This window comes from Ciconia boyciana, chromosome 20 (genome assembly GCF_034638445.1).
Source record: "Ciconia boyciana chromosome 20, ASM3463844v1, whole genome shotgun sequence".
In the NCBI taxonomy this organism is placed as follows: domain Eukaryota; kingdom Metazoa; phylum Chordata; class Aves; order Ciconiiformes; family Ciconiidae; genus Ciconia; species Ciconia boyciana.
Window position 1 is genome coordinate 1,431,979 of NC_132953.1, and position 20,247 is coordinate 1,452,225.

Below are 20,247 nucleotides of genomic sequence, written 5' to 3' on the forward strand. Positions count from 1 at the left end.
CTTACAGGAGATGTGTCATTTAGGAACCCCTGCCTGACATCCTAATTTCAGTAAAACAGAGAAGCAGCAAGTCACTATACCCTTACCTCTGATGGAAAGACTTGCTCTCTTTTAAGAGCTGTCACCAGAAGATCTCGTGTTCTTGTACCTTTCTACACAGGCAAAGTTCATAGCCTGGAGATAGTCTCAGTCCCTTTAAGGAGTTTCTGACACAAGGCTGTGATCATACAGGATTGCACCACAAGGAAATTCTTCCAAGGAGCACCTTCCACTCCCTAGCTTTTTCTACTTAAAGCAGAAAAAGGGAAGGGTTATTTTTGAAAGGCTGTGCATCCACCAAGAAAAAGCTGCTGGAAAGGATAAATACAGTCTGAGCTCCTTGCAACACACAGCGTTAGGCAGTGTGGGGTGAAAACTCTCATTTTTGTTGTTTAAAGGCTGTAGCCATCTCTGCTGATCAGTGTGAGACGTTGCTCACAAAATTTTTACAGCAAATACTGTAACTTCAGCAGGACTTACGCAGATGTTTGAGGGTTCCTCCAAATTCAAGCTTAGTCAGGCCCACTTAAATTCTAGGCTACTCAGGCTTATTTGGCTTTGTTACGTGATCTGAGATCTGAGATAGAGAAGTGCTGATATTTGTAAATGCAGTGCACTGACCTGACTCTTTCTAAGTGGGTTAATTTCAGGCTGAGGGGGATTCTCATGTTTACCCAGTAGACTCTAACTATTGACATTTTTTGTGATGATATCATGAGCCTGGTAATATCTGATTTGCACTTAGATTCTCATGTAATCGGAGGATTCCAGCAGCTGCACTTTTCTAAGTTTTCAGAATTTCTGTTTCCCTCCCTGGTTGTGGAAAAAGTTTGCAAATCTAACCTCAGAAACGACTACCGGGGGGAGGCGGGGAGAGAGCAATAATTTATTATTTTTAAAAGCTTATGATTTGGACTGTGTCCTGTGGGTTTTGAGCACCGAGGGTTTAGCAGCACATCAGCTTTCAAAGCAAAGACAGTGTCTGTGTGTTCATGCTGCATACACATTGATGTTACGGGTCTTTTGAATGCTCGGTCCACAGAGTAGGTGAGTCTGTTGCTGCCTTTGTTTCGGAGGTCTGCTCCATTAACTCACATTAAAGTAGTGTGTGCTTTTAGTTTGGGAGGTTCCTCGTTCAGTCTCTGGCTTGCCAGCCATAATGGCAGCTGTGTTATGTGCGGTTAGCTTAGCTCCATAAAGAACATGCAGACCCTGTCAGATGCACTTTGAATAAGGCAGGACTGTGCCAAAGCCTTTATGAGCCTGGCATGCTTCATTTAGAAAACCCAAGCGCATCAACGCAAGGAAATTGATAGTCAAAACTTTTTGTCAACATTTGGAGTTTCAGCAGGAAAAAAAAGGATAACAATTTCCTGTTTTTAAGCATTTCTAGAAATGCAGTTTGGTAACTCACCAGTCCTACATTTCCCACAAAATAAACAAAAAGTGTAAAGTAATGCATTTTTTATCCCACCACTAACACCCATAACTCTGACCTGTACTGACTGCTTCTCCTTCACTAGTAACCTCAAAATATAAACACCACACAAAACCCTTTGAAAGAAGATGTATAGGCCTTCAAATGACACTCCAGAAATGTTACATACTACATATCTCTTTGGTTGTTTTTGGATCAGCAAGTGCAGGCAGGTGGGCAGGTAACTATACGAAATCGCAGATGAAGCTGCTTACAGCAAGCGATGAGAATGGTATAGCACCCAGCAGCCACCTTTACTGTTTGCAGAAGTCAAGTTAACCTTAACTCTTGCCCCACCCAGAGCAACACAGCAGCTAGCAAAGCAACCCGCCGGTTTTGCATACGGGTTAATGGACCCCAAAGAATCTGATTCAATCTGCAATCCTGGCAGATGGCAATTTCAGACAGCGCTGGGCAGCTGTGGGGCCCTTGCAGGTGCTCACCAGCTCAAAGAGAGAATAAGAATGGAGTTACTAGTTTAGTCATGACTCTGAGCGCTTGTTCTTTTTCTCCTCAGGAGGCTCTGTCGGTGGTGAGCGACGACCAGTCCCTCTTTGACTCCACGTACGGCGCTGCCACTCACCTCCCCAAGGCAGATATGACAGCCTCAGGGAACCCTGACTATGGCCAGCCGCACAAAATCAACCCTTTGCCTCCTCAGCAGGAGTGGATTAATCAGCCCGTCCGGGTCAATGTAAAAAGGGAATATGACCACATGAATGGATCAAGGTAAGGAAAGACCCTTTCCACGTCTACTGAATCTTAAACAAAAGCAGAGCACGTATCATCCATTTGTGCTCTTGTCCTGCATATCAACAAACTCCACTCTTTGTGTAGGACCATATCCCACTCCCCCTGGAGTTCCTTTGTCACTCATTTTTTAATGGCCTGAGGGTCTTGCTCTTGCAGTTCTGCAGCATGCATCTCTACCAGTCTCCATGAACGCTGTACAGACTGGGACATGAGACTGCCAGGACAGAGTTCATGCTGCAAACCCTGTTGTAAATTACACATTTCATCACTTAGTTCAGCATCTCACAAATGTGCCATGGTTCAAGGGGCTCCTGAAGATGGACTCGGTCATGCAGTAATAGTCGGTGTTCATACCAGTGCTCCAGAGTGAAGCTAGTGAAAGCTGCACTAATGGACTGGATGGGCTTCACTGGAGGGCGCTCCTTGTTGCATCTGTAACTAGATTCGTGCTCTGCCACGGCAGAAGTAACCATATGGAACTGGAGAGCTATTTGACGGAGAAGGGAAAAAGAGGAGACAGATCCTTTATGGCAGTCTATGAGGTGTAACAAAACAAAGGGCATATACCCACGTCTTCTGTGTGAATATATGTGACCACTGGTGAAACAGAGTTCAGGAGTAGATTTGAGCTGGTTATGATGTATCCTCTACAGCTTTTAGCCAAAGGGGTAGGAGGCCTGCCCCCCATGATGTGTAGTTAGAGCTGAGGGAGATGGATCATTTCCCTGTTCAATGACAAATTCAAAGACTTGAAAACATTTTATTATCGCAGCTCAGACTGTCTCTTTTAAAAATATTTCTACAAGTCCAAAGCCTAGGAAAAAATTTCACCTTCTTGGACAAAATCTTTCGGTGTAGAATTTTCAATTTTTTTCAGTTTTAAATATATACAATAAAGAAAAACTATTTTATTTTTTAGCATTAGGTTTTAGAGTTCATATTAATTTTAAATTTGCTTTTAATTTCAGTGTCACAAACATCTCCAACATTTGTACAATGTTAATACAGGACAGTTAAACAATCAAGGGTTTTTCTTCTTTAGGGTTAGTTTAGGGCTTCTGTAACAGCCTGTTTTCCTGGTTTCTGAGAACCTAGCAGAGTCTAGAGTTTGAAACAGAAAGCAGCCTTGTGCGTTCAGAGTTCTATAGTGAGATGATGGTGTTAAAGACTTCAAACAGCAGCATGGTTTTTTTTCCTCGTAAGTATACAGTAGATGCTGATTTTACTGCAAGATAAAGGTTTTTGCGTCAGTTGGTCTTTGATGGTGATCATTTGTAGACTGGATTTGATCTTGCCCCAGTTGTGCCTTAGTATCATTTCTGGACTTCATAAGAACTACATGAATTTTTGCACTAGTGTTTCCAATCTCAGAATTGAGGCTGAAGCATGGAAAAATTAGTTATTTCCTGAAAAACACCATCTCTGGATAACACAGGCAAAATGATGGATCTTGAAAGTACCAGAAGCTTGAGGTTTTTTGATAGTTACGAGGACTACCTTTGGCTACCAAGGCTAGTCTTCTTAAGCCATCCCTAAAATCTTCAAGAGCACAATGCAGAGTGGGATCCTGACTGAATGAGTGAGGCTTGTGCATGGTGCTGTGCAGGTCTGACCTCTCCATCCTGAGGAGAGGTGAGCCAGTCATGAGAAATGAGGTGGCAGAATCCGCCTCACGTATGGCGCAGGCAACAGGCTCCCATGATCATGTGAGGAAGCCCTTTGTAGCATTGCATCAGTTGTTCACACCCATAGCGTCACACCAACACACAGAGAGTGTTTCCTCCCATTATGCTACTTGTCTGTCTCACTCTAGCAAATTTTGGAGGGTCAAGGGAACAAGCAGTTCTGTCACATCTGCTGAGCTACCACAGGCAGCACATAGTTGTGCTTTTCAGATCCTGTAAGCACATTTTCTGTATAAATTCTGTATGCGTAGGTACTTGTATGTCCGAAAGTCTATGTAACGTTCTCGTTGTATGTGTACTGCATGTCTTGGGAATCAAATGTATTGGGCTGTCCTTCCGTTGTGATCTTTGTGCTACGATTTCCTCATCTGCTCAGGAAAAAAGGGAAATAAAACTGCTTTGACAAACTGATTCATTAACAACTGTGAGCACTCTGATACCCATAAAGAAAGGCCCTCTAGAGGTGTGTTTATTCTGGGCAAAAAGGGAATCCTTCTTTATGGGCTTGCTCAAGACTACAAGATTCTTAGGCAGAAACTAAGTGTCCTCAGTCTCTCTAAAAAAGGGGTAACAACTTCCCAACCTGTCAGAAGAAAAGAAAAGACTGTTTTGAATGTCAGAACTAAGCACTGAAATAGCTTCCAGCCTTGCCTTTTGATAACTTGTTAGCACAAGAGCTCCAATCCACCCAAGAAATGAGAATGTCAATCTGACTTATCCATCCTCTCCTCCTATTCAGGCCTAAAAATTTACCCTTTCCCCCATGTCCATCACAGTTCATTGTTATGGGTTGGGCCACTCCAGTTGCTTGTTCCTCTGCCCATCAGCTGCCTGGCAAAACTGACACACTATCTGAGCGGCAAATGCCAATCTCAATACAGATTAACTTGAACTGCGGACTGAATGACAAAACCTATTCCCCCTCTCTCTCTGCCTCTCCTTCTCTCTCTTGTTTCTCAAGCACACTCTCTTACCGGGTTCCAGCTGCCTCATTACAGGGAGCAGCCTTTATTCTGTGTTTCACCTGTACTTGAAGCGCTAGTGTATTCTGCTTGTTGAGAGAATGGTTTATGTACTCTAGGGAGTGATAAAGCTATAGGAAACCTGACAGTGGAGGGAGCTGGATGACGGTAAGGGACAGTGTCCAGCTTTTCTTCTTTTTCTTAGCAACCAGAAGCAGGTCTGACTGCTGTGAGCTATAGTGTGATGAGTTGGTTTGGTCCTCAGCAGGGTGGGAGAAGGGGTCTTTGAAGAACCTCTCCAAGCCTGTTTTGCAGAACTGTCCCTCCAAGTGCTAAACAACATGGAAACTCTGACCAGCTTTCTACCCCAATGTCAGGTTTTCCTGGTTTACTCCCCAGTTGGAAAGAATTTCCCAGATAACTGCATACTGATTGTGTATAGGGGATATTCAGACAGTGGCAGGCATCTATGTTTTAGGGGAGAAGATGGGACTTCTGTATTGTTGCAAGATTCAGAAGTAGAAATTTTGTGAAAGTTTCTAGTATTATCAGACCTGGATGCAGTATATGCCCTCAAAATCTGTCCTTGCCTTCACAGACAGCTGCTTGCTCAGAACAAACACAAAGCAGTTAAACACATTAGCATCCAAACACAAAGCAGTTAAAATCCAACATCGGAAAATTAAAATCCTTGTGCTTCTTACACCCCCTTACGCACTGGGAAAGGGAAACGGTCTTGTATTTGTAGCACTGACCTGTTGCACACAAAAAATAGAAGTCCAGCTTTTCCGTGGGTTTACTGCAAGGTGTTCTGTATACCATTCATCTCTCTTTGCATCCATTTAGGGGCTGGAAGTGTGGCCTGCAATCTTTGTTCTTTGCTGGGTTTGTGTCTTCTGCTTATTTTGTTTATAGCCCATTCAGGGAAAGATCTGTCTCCTACAGCGTGCTTGTACAGTTCCCAACATACTAGGCCTGGTTTTCTGTTGGGACCTTCAGATGTGATATAAATACAATCATTTCTATTTTAAAAAAAAAAAAAATCTTTCACATTTTAAATTCCAATGAATAAAGGAGGAGGATTATTTAGAAAAACACTGGGTAAAGTTTAACCCAATTTACAATCCATTTTAATAATAGATTTTTCCTTCTATTTTACATAAATTCCAAATGCAAAGAGTGAACCAAACAACAGACATTCCAAATTTTGTCTGTATTTACTGAGCTACTACAGATCTGCATTTGTAGCTAAACTCAGAGAGCGATTTTGAAAAAGATGTTACAAAATTTGTATGATCTTCAAATGTGAAAGAATACTCTAATGTGCTGGATGTGTGCACGGATGCAGGCAAACTTCACTGTGTAATTCCAACTGATGTTATGAATTTTCTCTAGCTAAAATAATGAAGTCAGTGCTTTGAAAATGCTTTGGAGACATTCTCTTGCTTCAGAATATTAACATAATGCTAAGGTTCAGGGATCTCAGAACATTTTTATGCCACAATAATTTTCTCAAAACAAAACAAAGGGACCATCTATGATGTCTAGAAGAATAAAAATCCCCTTTAAGTAGCGTGTGAGCCCTCTAGTGGGATTCACTGTGTTGTTCTAGTCCCCAGCCAGAGCAGCAGACTGGGCAATTACCTACTGTTTGCATTTACCTGTATGTGATAAACACGATTCTTTTAGACCCTACTGAGCCTCTGTGCTTTCCTCATGCAGTTTGAGTTCTGTAACCTGTATGTCTTTTTCCATCCTTTTTACAGCTGTCCCTTCTTTCCGCAGACTTAGTCTTTTTCAGTGTGAACCTCCTCCTGAGGCATTCCTGCAAGCAGGATGAGAGGCAGGGTTAAAGTGCAGTTAGACGCAAGTTTCGAGGTGCTGTGATTCTGTCCTGATAGCTCTATTCCCTGCCTGTAAGAGGGAGCCACAAGCAGAATCACCGCATGTCTATTCTTACTTTCTTCACTGAACAACAACAACAAATTAAAATCTAATTTCAAGTATTAAAGAGATTAAAGCTGAGGTGACCAAATGATTTGATTTACACCAAAAAGTGGCAAATTTAAAAAGAAAAAAAGATGGGAGGAGAGGAGGAATGAAAGGATAGGAAGAAAGGGAGAGAAAGAAGAAGGAAATATCCCACTGACCACAGCTGAGTCAGGTTCAGAAATTACTGAAATCCCTTATTTTGCTCTTTCGAATGAAAGCCAAAGGTGATTCCTAGACAGAGGCCCTGGGACAGTAAACGCTTTATTTCCAGGTATCTGGAACGCAGGCTGAAGCTGTACAGAGGATTTATTAGTCAATGCCAGGCTAGCTGCTTGTCCATTTTGGCCAGTCTAGCATAAACTTTCCCAAAACACCAAGCTCTTGGCATCCCCAGAGACTACTACTGGAGCTGCTGGAACGAAGAGTCTTTGGACGGACAGTGGGAATGAGTACTGCTTCATATTCCTTGGACTCTGTTGCTGCCACAGTGAATATACTTAAGAGATCTTGTGAAAGCAGCCTATATCCATTTACCTTAGTAGATCTACAATGTTTTCTGCCCAGAACCTGAGCAAGTCCAGCATGTATAGCCACTTGAAAGTCTAAAGTCTCTGTGAAAAGTCAAGGATTAATCTGGCATCTGAAATCCCCTGCACAAACCATTTCAAATAATGAGGAAATTTTTATATAAATCTAAGTCTGCCTGTGGGTAATGCCTGAACTAAGAAAGGAGCTATATTCAATGAATACACTATTCATGGCTCGCAGCTCCCTGTTCTCATTTGATACTGTAGTTGTTCCCCACACTGAATTCTTCTTTGTGTTGCCCGCGGCTACACCTACCTTCTGCTGGGATGCTGTTAAATCCCTCATCTTAGGCTGAGGCAGTACAGTATTGGCCGTCCAGGAGCTGCAAAGATAATTCGGTCTGGTAGTGCTGTCTCATTTCCCAATAAAAGGCTCCATTTGGATCTGGTAGGAAATGCTGGGTTACAGAGAACACAAAAGTAAGGAGCTTCCCACTTGCTGTCATTAAAGATTTCACAGTGTTTTTCTTAAGGGAAGGACAGTTTGGTCTCCTGCCCAGTTAAGTTTTGGCAATGCTATTGCCAGTTATGTCTGTCCTTCTGCTATCAGATCAGTTAGCTCTGGATCCAACCATCCTGAAAACTTCCTCAGAGGGAAGTGAGGCATCTACTCAGCCACACGGACACAACCCTCTCAGGTACATGGAGCACGTTTAACATGTCCCACAGGATTAACGGAGTGGCTTCTCTTCCCACAGTGGTAAATCAGTGGTTGGTAAGGACACCTCAGTCCCTTAAACTTCTTTTCAGATCTCAGCCTCCGATACTTGGTTGTCTGGTTTTGGCTGCAGAGCAAGGCAGAGGATAAGCAGGGTCCTGGCTGCCAAGCCAAGAGCCTGCAAAGTGAAAAATCATCACAAAACCACTGAGGAGATATCTCACAGTGTTGGTGTTATTTTTGTTATTTTGCTGTCCCAGTCACGTGAATGTGCACAATACTTAGCAGAGAGAGTAGAGACAGCCAAGGACCCTCTGGTCTTTTCATGTGTGTCCTTTCATGCCAGTAGAAAGCAGGTATACTCCTAGGCAGATAAGCTTTTTAGAAGATGTACTTATCTGAGAGTCTGGATATATCCTGTAGTTCTGTGTGAATATTATATATGTAACTATTCTATCATAAATATTGCATATTTCAACTGAGGGGGTTATTTTCCAGGGAAATTTAACTACAGAGCAGGGGGGCGAGAGTGAACCCATTAGAAGGACCTTAGGCAGCAGGTAGTTGTGCCAGCACTGCTAGCACCTGGGAGGTGCTGACTGCAGGGAACTTGAAGAAAATTTTACTGTTGACTCTGAAGAAAGGAGAATTTATCCCAAAGGCAGGTAGGAATCCATACGCCCTCACTGCGTGGGGATGTGTGTGTGTGTTCGGGTCTGTCCCACCAGCTGGGCTGCCCGCACCATTTAAAGTCAGCACCTGGCCTCCAGGCAGGGCAGGCGAGGAGGTTGGTCACCTCCTGGGGATGGTCAGCACCGAACCGAACAGAGTCTGACACCTTGAAGCATGGATGCTCTCGCCATTTCACCGAGTCTTCTCAGGACAGCCTGTACCTTGGGAAAGAATAAGATCCTTTGTGCTGCTTCAGGGCTTTTTCTCTGCCAGTACAGGCAGCATTTAACACCTGACACAGAGTATTTCAACAGAAAGTTAGAAATGATCACATTCCCTGTGAAAACCCTGGTGTCCCTGCAATTGCTCAGACTCTCCTCTGACTGCCACGGGGACATTAAACCTTCAGCAGTTTGCCTCTCTGAAGGCGGATTTTGGTTCCCTGCCTGGAAAAACAGTAGGCGAAATAGTAAAACCTTAAATTCAAACATGTGTAAGTTATACATCTTATTTCCATTTTCAAGCAACATTCCCTCAGCAAGACATGAGGAAAAAATTACCATCTGCCTTAGAATATCTCGGTGGAGCATTTATCTCCCAGCCATGATAACTGAATTTCAGTAATTTCTCCTTCCCCCCCCATTCAGATTAAGAAACAAATTTGTTTAGTGTCCAAACTTGGAAGTCTTGCCAGCTGAACTCAGAGGGTGGGATTTGGTGCACTGTCATAGTTCTTACCCTTCAGCGAATGGTTTCCTCCCAAGCCACTTTGCTTCTGGCAGAGAAGAAGAACGGCTGTGCAATTAAAGCTGTGGACTAAACTGCACTGGATATGGGCTCTGTGCTTGCTTTGCATAGTGGTTGCACACTAATGCATCCTTGTATAGGCGAGGGCAATAATGCTGCCCTTCCCTGGTACATTCTTCAGAGCTGGGATGTACTGTGTGCATGTGGCAGGCTGTGGACTGGTATTTTAAGTGACCTCTAGAGCTAAAAGCATGAGTTACTACTGCAGCTGGAGAAAAACAAAATCTCTGCTCCCTATCTGTGGTTTGGAGGCTCATAATTCTCCCAGAACAGGACAGAGAAAGCCTATTGCTTGCCAAGGGTCTGCATGTAGTCCAGGTCTTAGCACAGTGCCACCTGAGTTGCTAAATGTTCCCTCCTCATCACTCCATCACCTCAGAAGTAAAACTGGGGCCAGAGCCTTTTTCGCACACTGTTTCTGTGGTCTGAAGTTCTTGACTCACGCCTAAGGCACCTAAGATTTCTAGATTTCCTATCCAAGTAGTAGACAAGCCTGGGACTGTTTTAACTGTTAAGAACAGACAAGATCAGTTACATTCAGCTCTGTATAAATAAGACTCTTTAGATACCATGCTAATATTGTCGTATTCTCCTGTGACTATCCTGTCATTTTGGCATGGGTATTTTGTGTGCTTTGTTAACAAAATGAAGGGGGGTGTATCTGTATTTCTGATTAGGTCTGCAGAAATGCCTTAGGTCATGAGGTGAGAAGTGCAGCCTTTCTGTCAATTGATAGACTCCACTATAACAGAAAGACGGTGTGGTGTGCAGGGTTGTATTTAACACAATGCAAGAGTGAAACAGTCCAACAAGGGCTCCTAGGAGCATCAAGCTGTATCTGAAGGATTGCTAAAATGCAGCTGAGCAATAAAGGATGAAGGGGAGTGTGGGGGCGTAACCGACAGACCTACGTGATAGGCACTTGCTTTTTATCTGGTTTGTGAATTTTGATATTTCCGAGGTGTTGAGTACGACCTTACAGCTACCATTGCCTTTGTCCAAAAGTCACTCTTCTTTGCACCTCCAACACTCTTTCCTCCAACTGGTCTCATTATTAGAGATCCCCTCCCTGAGACTTGTGATTCATAGATCTCCTTATGACATTCATGTGACAGGCCAGGAATGGCCTCTCCCACATGTAAAGAAAGTCCCCTTAACTTTTCACCTTCGGGATACTTGCCATTTCTGTAACCCAGACCTCCTTCTGCTACAGCAGGGATGAAAGGTGCGTAATAATGAGAAGTCATCTGTTTCCTTTCACATTTCAGGGAGTCCCCCGTAGACTGTAGTGTGAACAAATGCAGCAAACTCGTCGGAGCAGGGACAGAGTCCAACCCAATGAGTTACAGCACCTACATGGATGAGAAGAACGGGCCTCCTCCCAACATGACCACCAATGAGAGGAGAGTCATTGTCCCAGCAGGTACCACCACCATCAAACTCTTTGTTTCATATTTCCTTGCACTGTCTTAAGTATCCAGCTGAGCAGATAAGGCTTGTTTATCCACTCTCTGAGGATTCTCTTTCTTACAAACCATGTAAAAAGTAAGGATAATATCAGAGTTTCTGGCTAGTGGGAATTTCCCGTGTCCCAGTATATGTTCTACCTTGAATGAGAATAAGAAGTGGATAATTAGTGCTGCTGCTTTTTTTTTTTTTTTCGCCTGGAACGAAGTGTTGTTTTGGTGTGTTGAACCAAATCCATCTCCCGTCATGTGTTAGAGGAGAATCTGCAGTGCTTCCTGGGACATGCATGGTATGATCAAAGAGCGCAGTTCATAGGCAAAAATAAGCATGAAGTGGACCCAAATTATAACTCCCATGATGCTCTGTAGAATCCAGATGCACTTTCATGTCATATTGATTCAAAATGAGCTATTTTGTTTTCATTTTTTTGTTAGAAGTAGAAAACCAGAAAAACTATATTTTGCAGGAACTACATTATCCTTCCAAAAATTGTTACACAGAAACATTCCTGTCCAGTTCTGTGTTTGTATTTGATATCCACATCTGCTGTCTGAAATTGGCAGGATGCATTAGATGCGTTTGGATAGTCAAGGATGAGAGCTGCTGTGGCAGGCAACTGGTGAAGTCTGAACCTGGAACGAGAGCGAGTCTTTTCCCTGCAAAGTTTATAAACAGCATAGATAGAAAGAGGCTAGCCCAGGAACTTTCCAGCAAGGGACATATTATGAGCCAAGTCCTGGCCCAATTTATGTACCGAAACTTCCACGGATTTCAAGGGGTGCAGCTTTTCACCCAGTGTTGTGAGGGTTTCACCGAGGGTTGTAGCTGATTCCTGCAGATGAACTGTTGGCAGAAAGAAATGTACTTGTGGAGTTTAGCTCTGTTTTCTGATCGTGGCTTGACCACGAACAGATGACAATTCCCAAGCATTTGTTTGCCATTTAGGATGAAAAGGAAAAGCTTGAACTGAATGTAGTGAAGGGAAGCCAATAAAAGATTGACAGCAAATCTCAAAGTACCATTTAAGCCGTTGTTAGGATCTGCTTAGAGAGACTGGCTAACCTAATCGGTGACAGCATCAGATATGATTTCAGCATCAACGTTGCCTAGAAAGGTGTTAGCTGATACCAACTAGGCATTATATTATTAAAGATAGTCAAGAAGGAACATTTATCCTGCTCTTCACCATGCTATTTATGCATATTTAAAAAGACCAAGGGTGGGATAAAGTTTAGCGTTGCTGTTGAAATAGGGGAAATGACTTTTAGTGCCCTCAGTGGAAGAGAAGGTTTAAAATCTCCTCTTTGAAGGCAAGTGAAAAAAAGGACTTTTTTCCCCCTCATGAGCATCTACAAATCAAAACCTTGAGATACTTGTGAAATAGCAGTGATTTACCAGACTTTGGAAGACAATAATGAACATCATCCCAGATATGTGGCTGCAGGATATGAGGCCGATTCATCCAAGAAAGGCATTTGGAAATTTTAATATAATCCAGAGTAAAGATTTATAGCACATTAGGGTAAAGATAGGCAAGAATAATGTCACATTAGGCTTGCAATAGTAATAATAACAAACTCTAAGCCATGTTTCAAGAAGGCAGTTTTTCAGAGACCATTCAATGTCTTCTGCAGTGATAAATAGGCAGAATCTGAAATTCAAAAGTGTTTATTTAAAGGGAGACCACAAATTCACTATGGCCTCTAAATGTTGGGGTTTTTTCAAAACTCAAGACAAATAACTCTTTCAATTAAAAAAAAAAAAATCATCCTCCCTTGAATACTTGCATAGTGAAATTTGCAGTCTTTTGCCAGTGCTTAGAAAGCAGAATGTAAATTAGCTATTGCCAAAAGATAAAGGAAATCCATCTTTCTTTCCCAAAGCAGACTTGCAAAGGTATGGGGTTGTAAGTTCCATGTTTAGAATTCAGCTTTAAGCAACCCAGGTTTACTAGAAATTCAGCGAGGAAATGTCACGGTTATAATTTCAATATTCCTTGTTCTTACTTCTCCATTTCATGCTGTTATTCTGGAACTCAGGTGGCCAGGAATACACCAGGTATAGCCACTACCTGACCTTTTGTGTCAAGGGATGCCTGTAGCCCAAGCACACACAGTTTACAGTCCTGGGCCAAGGCATTATTTTATACACTATAAAACATGTGGCAGAGGCATTTCTTGTCCCTCCCCAAAGGACAACCTATCAGCTGTGTGATGGCTACATGTTTCTGATCCATTTTCTCAACTGCTTCGGGACCTGAAGTGTTTGAGGTTGATCTTGGAGGACTGTACCAGCCATGATGGTCTCCAAATCAGACGTCTCCAAAGTTTAAGCTTGACTTTGCAACCCTCTCCAGCTGCAGTGGAACATGAATTTGCAGCTTAAATTTTGAAATGGGATACATGGGGAGAAGCAGCACAGGAAACATCTGAAAATGCAGATATGCTCTGAAAATGACTCTGTAAAAATGGTATCGTGGCACAAATTGTTGCTGGGACTTTCTGATCTAATGCTCTTTTCGAAACTCAAAGGATGATTTCTTTTTTTAACTACTGATGCAGCAAACCGTCACCATGGGGTCTGAAACTCCAGCCGGGTTCAATCTCTCTCTTACGTCATCACCAGTAATAAAGATTCCACAGCTGGAGCTTTGCTGACAGTTGATAATGATGCATGAGACAGTATAAAATCCACATTGCCCTCCAATAGCTGTGTTGGTTTTACAGGGCTAGCGGAGGTAAAATTGTGTTCCTGTCAGCAGGGTGAACAAATGTGACTCAGAGATACATGGCAAGCTGTTCTGTTTAAGCAATAATATTTTTTTTCAGAGTCCCTTTGCTGACCATAAATACCGCCATCCTCAGACTTTAAAATGCCATCTGTTGGGACTTTGTAATGCACTTGCGAAGGATGGTGTGACTTATACAGCACTGATGTAACTATATAGCATTGCAGAACCGAAGCTGTGACAAGCATACCCTTTCAAAGGGATGAATTTGCTTTTGGAAGCTTTTTTCCAGAGGGAGAAAAGTCACAGTCAAATGTCACTAATATTGTTCCCAAGAATAGGTATGAGATTCAAGCAGGTGGGAGACAATCAAGAGAACTTACCCTGCCAGTGGGTCAGTGTGATCAATTTATGCGCACAGTACTTGTTCATCGTGGCAAAATGCATTGGAATTGGTAAATTAAATCCATTTGGTTGTGGAAACAATGGTTAATGCTTTGATTGGGGTTCAGTGAGTGCTGGAGGCTTGAGGCTTGCGTATAGCGTTACCATCCGTTGTGCTTTTCTGCCAGATCCCACCCTATGGACCCAGGAACATGTGCGCCAGTGGCTGGAATGGGCTATAAAGGAGTATGGATTAATGGAGATTGACACCACCATCTTCCAGAATATGGATGGCAAGGAGCTCTGCAAAATGAACAAGGATGACTTCCTCCGAACCACCTCCCTCTACAACACAGAAGTTCTGTTGTCTCACCTCAGTTACCTCAGGGAAAGTAAGTATTGCCCTGACTTATCCCAGCCCTAGCATAGCATGCTGATAGGGTAAGCTGCCATGAGTATTGAGCTTCTAGGGCTCTTCTTGCAGGATAAATAGTAGCAAGGATGAGGGAAAAAGAACAGAGAAAGGCAAGCAGAGAGAGCAAAAAAGGAAGAGAGCAATAAAAAGTGGGTTGGAAAGTTAATTTTAACTTAGATGGAGTTAGTGTTGCTATCGGGGAGGTGAAGAACTGAGCAGGACTCTTAAGAAGATTAGATAGTCTTGCAGATAATAAAAACAGCTGTGGCTATATGATAAAAATACATAAATTTGCTGTGGAGATTAAACCAAACATTAAGTGATGGGTCACGGGCAAATTATTCCATGACTTTGCAGCTAGAGGGCTGTGCACTTTCCCCCGAGGCTTCTGGTAAAGACTGCTCCAGAATAGGACCCACAACTGGCCACAGTTGGAGATTTTCTATGTTCCTGAAGGCCCACATTTGTTGGAAAGAAGAAAAAATGCAAGAGCAGTTCCCCAAATGTAAGTGTGCTGAAGCAGATATCGTGCAAATGACCTAGTACTCAAAGAACAAGTTTTGCTGAACCTCTTTAGTGCTACTCTGTGTCCCACACTAGAGTATGTAATGGATCCAATACTCCTTTTTGCTGTATTAAGCCCCTAAGACAGAAGCTGTGAGCAGTCTTCTGAGCTTTCTGGAAAAGCATACCACAGCAGCCCAAACAGGAATGACCACCTTATGGTTAGCAGATGCTCTTGAGGCTGGGAGTCTTAGATTCAGATCTTTCTAAGACTTCCTGTGCAACCCTGAGCATGTCCATAGCTTCCAAATGTCTCCTCGTCATCTATAAAATGGAGGTAAAAGCATTTCCTTTCTTCACAAAGGTGTGCTAAGGATAACTGTGTTATGATGAGGCCAGAGAACTTGAACCTAAATCTTACATGCTCCAATATTTTTTCAAGTGAAACAGTTTTTATAGGAGTAAAATTATTTGAGGACTGAAAAATCAGGGGAAGGTGCCATAAAGCAAGGTGGGAGGGCAGGGAGAGAAAGAAAAAAGTCTGTTTACTCCACTGGGAAATCAAATTGTGATGTAAAGGCAGCTGAAGATGTCTCCATCTGGCCAGTGCAATAAAGCAGAGAGACTGCATTTATTTAGGGTGTTTCTTCAAAGCTGTTCAGTGCTGGTCTCTCCCTGCCTCTGCTAAAATCAGTGGGAGTTTTACAGATTACAGTGGGACAAGAGTTAGATCACAGATGGGTGCCTCTGTAAGCCCCACCTTTATTTTGTTTGAGAAGTCGAGCCAAAGAAATGATTCACAACAAATAACAGAGTTGTTGGATTTGAACAGTTTTTGTCCCTTGCGACTTCACAATAAAATAATTTCCCATCCAAAATGATTTGCAAATTTCATCCTGTTTCATCAGCAAAGAGCTGCTGGTTCACAGGACATTTCAAGATTATTGCAGACACAGAATAGCTTTCTAACTAAGGTTTGCATGCAGAATTACACACTTTTACAGGAAGTCGTAAGGCAGTTTTGTGAAGCCAGTGTTGCTTTGGCCAAACCTGCTGACTTTGGCTGGGCAAATCAGACGCTTTGTAACCGGAAATGTTTTTAAATTCCCACAAGATAAATACTCAAGTGAGACACTTGAATTGTCTCATTGATAAGACTTGAGAATTGACAGAAAGAGACGAAGAAGGAGTTGTATGGTTTTTGAATCAAAGAACCAGGATGAATTTGAAAAGGTTGGCAGAAGAGTTGAATTCTTCTGTTGCTTTAGCTCCAGAAAGCATCTTCAGTGATAGTCTCAAGTGTTACAGATCCCATTACTTGGGGCGTTCAAAGAGAGCATCAGAGGAATTGCAGCCTTGCTCTCATGGCATAAGCCTGAAGACCTGGATTCAATTGCTACCTTTACCATTTGCTGCTGTCCATTTGTTCAGGAGCAAATTCCTGGTTGATCCTACCTACCTTTAGACACCTGAAGTCCCTAAATTAGAAGTCTGGTCACACTGGTCTCCATTTATAGAAAAAAAGCAAGAGGGCACGTTGAAATTCAGGATAGGAGTCCCCTAGTTCACACATCACCTTTAAATGCCTGAAATAAGGAGGGATAAACCTTTGCCTTAATTCCTCCATGCTTCAGTTTTACTTTCTGTAAAATGGAGCTAGTAATCCTGCCTTCTTGTTGGTCTTGTCTGTTGAGATGGCAAATCTGGAACAGGGATTGTGTCTCATGTCTCTCAAGACCCAACACAATGGAGTCCTAATGCAGTTGCAACATTTAAGTGCTGCTGCAACATATGCTGAATAATAATCATAAAAATATAATGTTCTGCCGGGGGAATGCCTGCAATGATTTCTATGCTATTAAGCTAGTGCAAAACCCGAGCAACTTTGCTGGCTTCAGACAAATTAGTTATTCCAATTTTACGTGGATGCATACGAAAGGAGAATTCAATCCCAGTCCATCCCCAGCTTTTACGATTATAAATTTCTCTCTGTTCAGCCCCTTGGGCTGTTCTAAGACGTCATGCGAGTGCTGTCCTTATTAAAGCAAGCTCCTGTCTGAGTGGAGGTCGGGCAGCCTCTGAAGAGCATTCCTTTCCGTGCAGCTGTTCCTAGTGCTGCCTAATGACAGTCTGGTTTCTGGATTGCTGGTTAACTCCCTCACGGAGTAACGCCTTCGAAAGGAGCTTATTGTTTTTCCAGACTGATTTCCAGCGGATGTTTAGTGCCGAGCCTCTGAGCTCAGTGCCATGGGGAGATGGTCTTGTTTCATGAATTTTCCCCTTTTGTAAGGTTGTTTGTTACAGAGACATCCAGCTCTGCTCCTGCTTAGGGTAGAGAATACGTGATGGCAACAAAACACGGGAGAAATTTGGGGATTTGCAGATTTATAGGCTAGATAACATCTGCCCAGTCTCTCTCTTGAAAGGTGTTCGTCCTCTCAGGATGTTAAGCTGGATATGCGATGACTAGTGAATCCTAAACTTTGGTGGTTTTTTCCAAGAAACAAAGCTGGTCTGAACTTTCTGATCCTGTTTGCTAGCCAGGCAAGGAGACCCCCTGAAAATTAGCTTCCTCAGAAGATTTTCAACATTTTACACTCCTGATCAGAGTGAAAGCATTCTTAAAACTGACTATGAGGTACGTTATTTTGGCACATCTGAGTCCAGATTGAAAAAATAAACTGGTAACATCTGCAAGACCTCAACAAAAGCTCAATTGTAGTTTTGGAGATAGAAGGTTCAGGTGAGTTATTTAATACAGTCAAGACTAAACCGAACTCATATCACAGCACCTTTAGTCTTCAGGCAAAACTTAGGTCTGGATCAGAATCGTGCAGTTGTTTCCTGTTTCCGTAACCGATTGCAGCACTCAGGAATTCGGATGTCTCTGATCTTTAGGAGATTTCAGACTTGCAGAACCCAGTTCTGCAGCACACTCTATCCTTTGGAATCTCTCAAAACACCCCCCAGTAGTTTTTTCAGGCAACTTACTGTCCCCCACCTCAAACAATTCTCTTTCTTTAAGTGTTTCTTCCAGTTTCCTTTCCAAAATTGTGAAGCCATGCCTTGGCCTTTTCTTCTTGTTCATCGCCCTGTACCTTCTGACTCCAGACTGACTGCTGTGCCGGTATCTTTTTCAAACACAGCCTGTCTGGTGAATCTTCTGCAGTCAGCCAGTGGGCAGTGGGAAGGGAGATTTGAATGTTTTCATGCTATGTTTGGGATGAACATCAAAAGAAGCCTGAACTGTCACCTCCGTCCTTTTCCTCTCTAGTTATGGGGGATTGGTTGTGTGTGGTGTGTACAAACGAAAAGAGCCTGAAGGGGAAAGAATGAGACCATGGCGAGAAGCAGAAGTAGAAAACTGCTTTGTGGTTTCGAGCCATATATTAATGCCAAACAAAACTATACTGCTAAATGCAGCAGAACCACGATTCTACCAGGAGATATGGAGGGAAATCCACATGGCCTTCAGAAGGTCAGGATAAAAAAGACTTCCAGGTTAAATAGACTTCAAGATTGTGAAACCAAGATATTCCTGCATCTCAGAAGGATGAGCTGCCTTGTGAAAAGGAAGACTTTATGGGGAATGAACTCTCCTGCTCTGGTTTTCATTCCTTTTCCATCTTCTTTTTTAATTAATACAAGGGAAATAAAGAAGAAAGAAAAAGGTGGGAGGAACCATAAGATAAGATGTTTAATATTAATTATAGGAGAATAGCCTTGCACTTTATTAATAATACCGGTGTTTCCAGAAAGAGCTGATTTAATCTAAGCTGTCACTGTCCCAGTGAGGGGAAGGGGGAATAAGAACAAAACGAAAATTCGTCGCAGTCAAAGTTTTGCCCAAGAACGAGTAAGGGAGGGAGCAGCCTGGCCTCTGTCTGTCTGTCTGCTTCTCTCTGTCCTGAGCCGTGTCTCTGGCTTTCTCTCTTTTCCTCCTTCATTGAAAACCCTTAATAGGAAACACATTTCCTTTTCTGTGGTGTTCCCACCAGAAACCTCAGACTGTCGGGCAAAGGTGAGAACTTTTAGCAATTAAACTGGGGGAGGTGCCGTCCCTTTCCAGTGGCTTGGGCTGCATTTTTTAGTGTAAAGTAGCTATAGGTTCATCGTACAGGCTTGTTCAGTGCTATTCATCACCCCACCCCCAACTCCTCAGCCAGTCAGTGCAACCAGGCATTTGCAGCCTATTTAGTCATAGAAAACTGTGTTTCTGAATTCCCCAGCAGTTCCCTGTCTGGGGCAAGCTAGGCTGGGCGTTGTATTCAGGATCTACTTCAAATAACCTGAAAAGGAGAGAGTGGTGGACAGGAGTTTCCCCACAGATATTCAAGAAAGAAATGCCAAAGCCAGAAACCATCTGCTGAAAACATGAGTTAGGTGGACAAAGCTGTTGCAATTCCTCCAGCAGCAGCAAAAGACCAGCAAATCTCTCTAAATATTTAAGCCAATCACTTCGGTTATCTACAGCTTTCACAGTCAAGGTTCCCTTGGGATGCCCTTGAACTCTTTCCCTCCTAGTTTACCATGTTATCCATGCTGGTCTTTTGAAACATCCCCTCTCTTGCAGCATCTGGTAGCATCCATCTTCCACTCCCTATGAGTGGGCTTTGTTTTCCAACACCTTCTACCTCTGTGTACATGCTGGCTGTGTATGTCTTTGGCTTCGTTTGCATTCGGAGAAGAAAAGAAATCCACAGGAACACAGGGCTAATAAGATCCAGCACCTGCAATGGCTATTACTTCTGGCAGTGAACTGCCTAATCCTCAGCTCTCGCAGGAAAGTGAGATATACTGTGAATACTACTGAGGGGCAAGTGAGGTCAGTGTTATTTGGGATCATGTGGATTAGAGGAATGTGGAGACTGCATGGCTTAGTCACAAGATCCTAATCAGTTAGTATTATAGTACCTGCAAAAGAGGTATTCTTAGCCCTGCCAAAGAATCTGGGGATGCTCAGGGTCAGCATAGCATATACAGAAGTCTATACTGTTTGCTGTGTGTTGCTTAGGACCAAGTACCTTAAATGGGACAGAATCTCACTGATTAGAGGGATGTGTAGATATGAATAGCAGAAAGTGTCTGTAAAAGCACTTCTCATCCATACCAATCCA

General features: G+C 42.8%; 1 protein-coding gene across 2 annotated transcripts in view; it reads left to right on the top strand.

Annotated features, from left to right (window-relative positions):
- The window catches only part of FLI1 (Fli-1 proto-oncogene, ETS transcription factor), a 76,189-nt gene that overhangs the window by 35,098 nt on the left and 20,844 nt on the right, over positions 1–20,247 (top strand). For both annotated transcript variants that reach the window (XM_072884754.1, XM_072884755.1), the window contains exons 2-4: positions 2,034–2,245; positions 10,901–11,055; positions 14,400–14,603. In XM_072884754.1, coding sequence (XP_072740855.1) covers positions 2,034–2,245; positions 10,901–11,055; positions 14,400–14,603 — 571 coding nt within the window. The remainder of the gene's footprint in view (positions 1–2,033; positions 2,246–10,900; positions 11,056–14,399; positions 14,604–20,247) is intronic.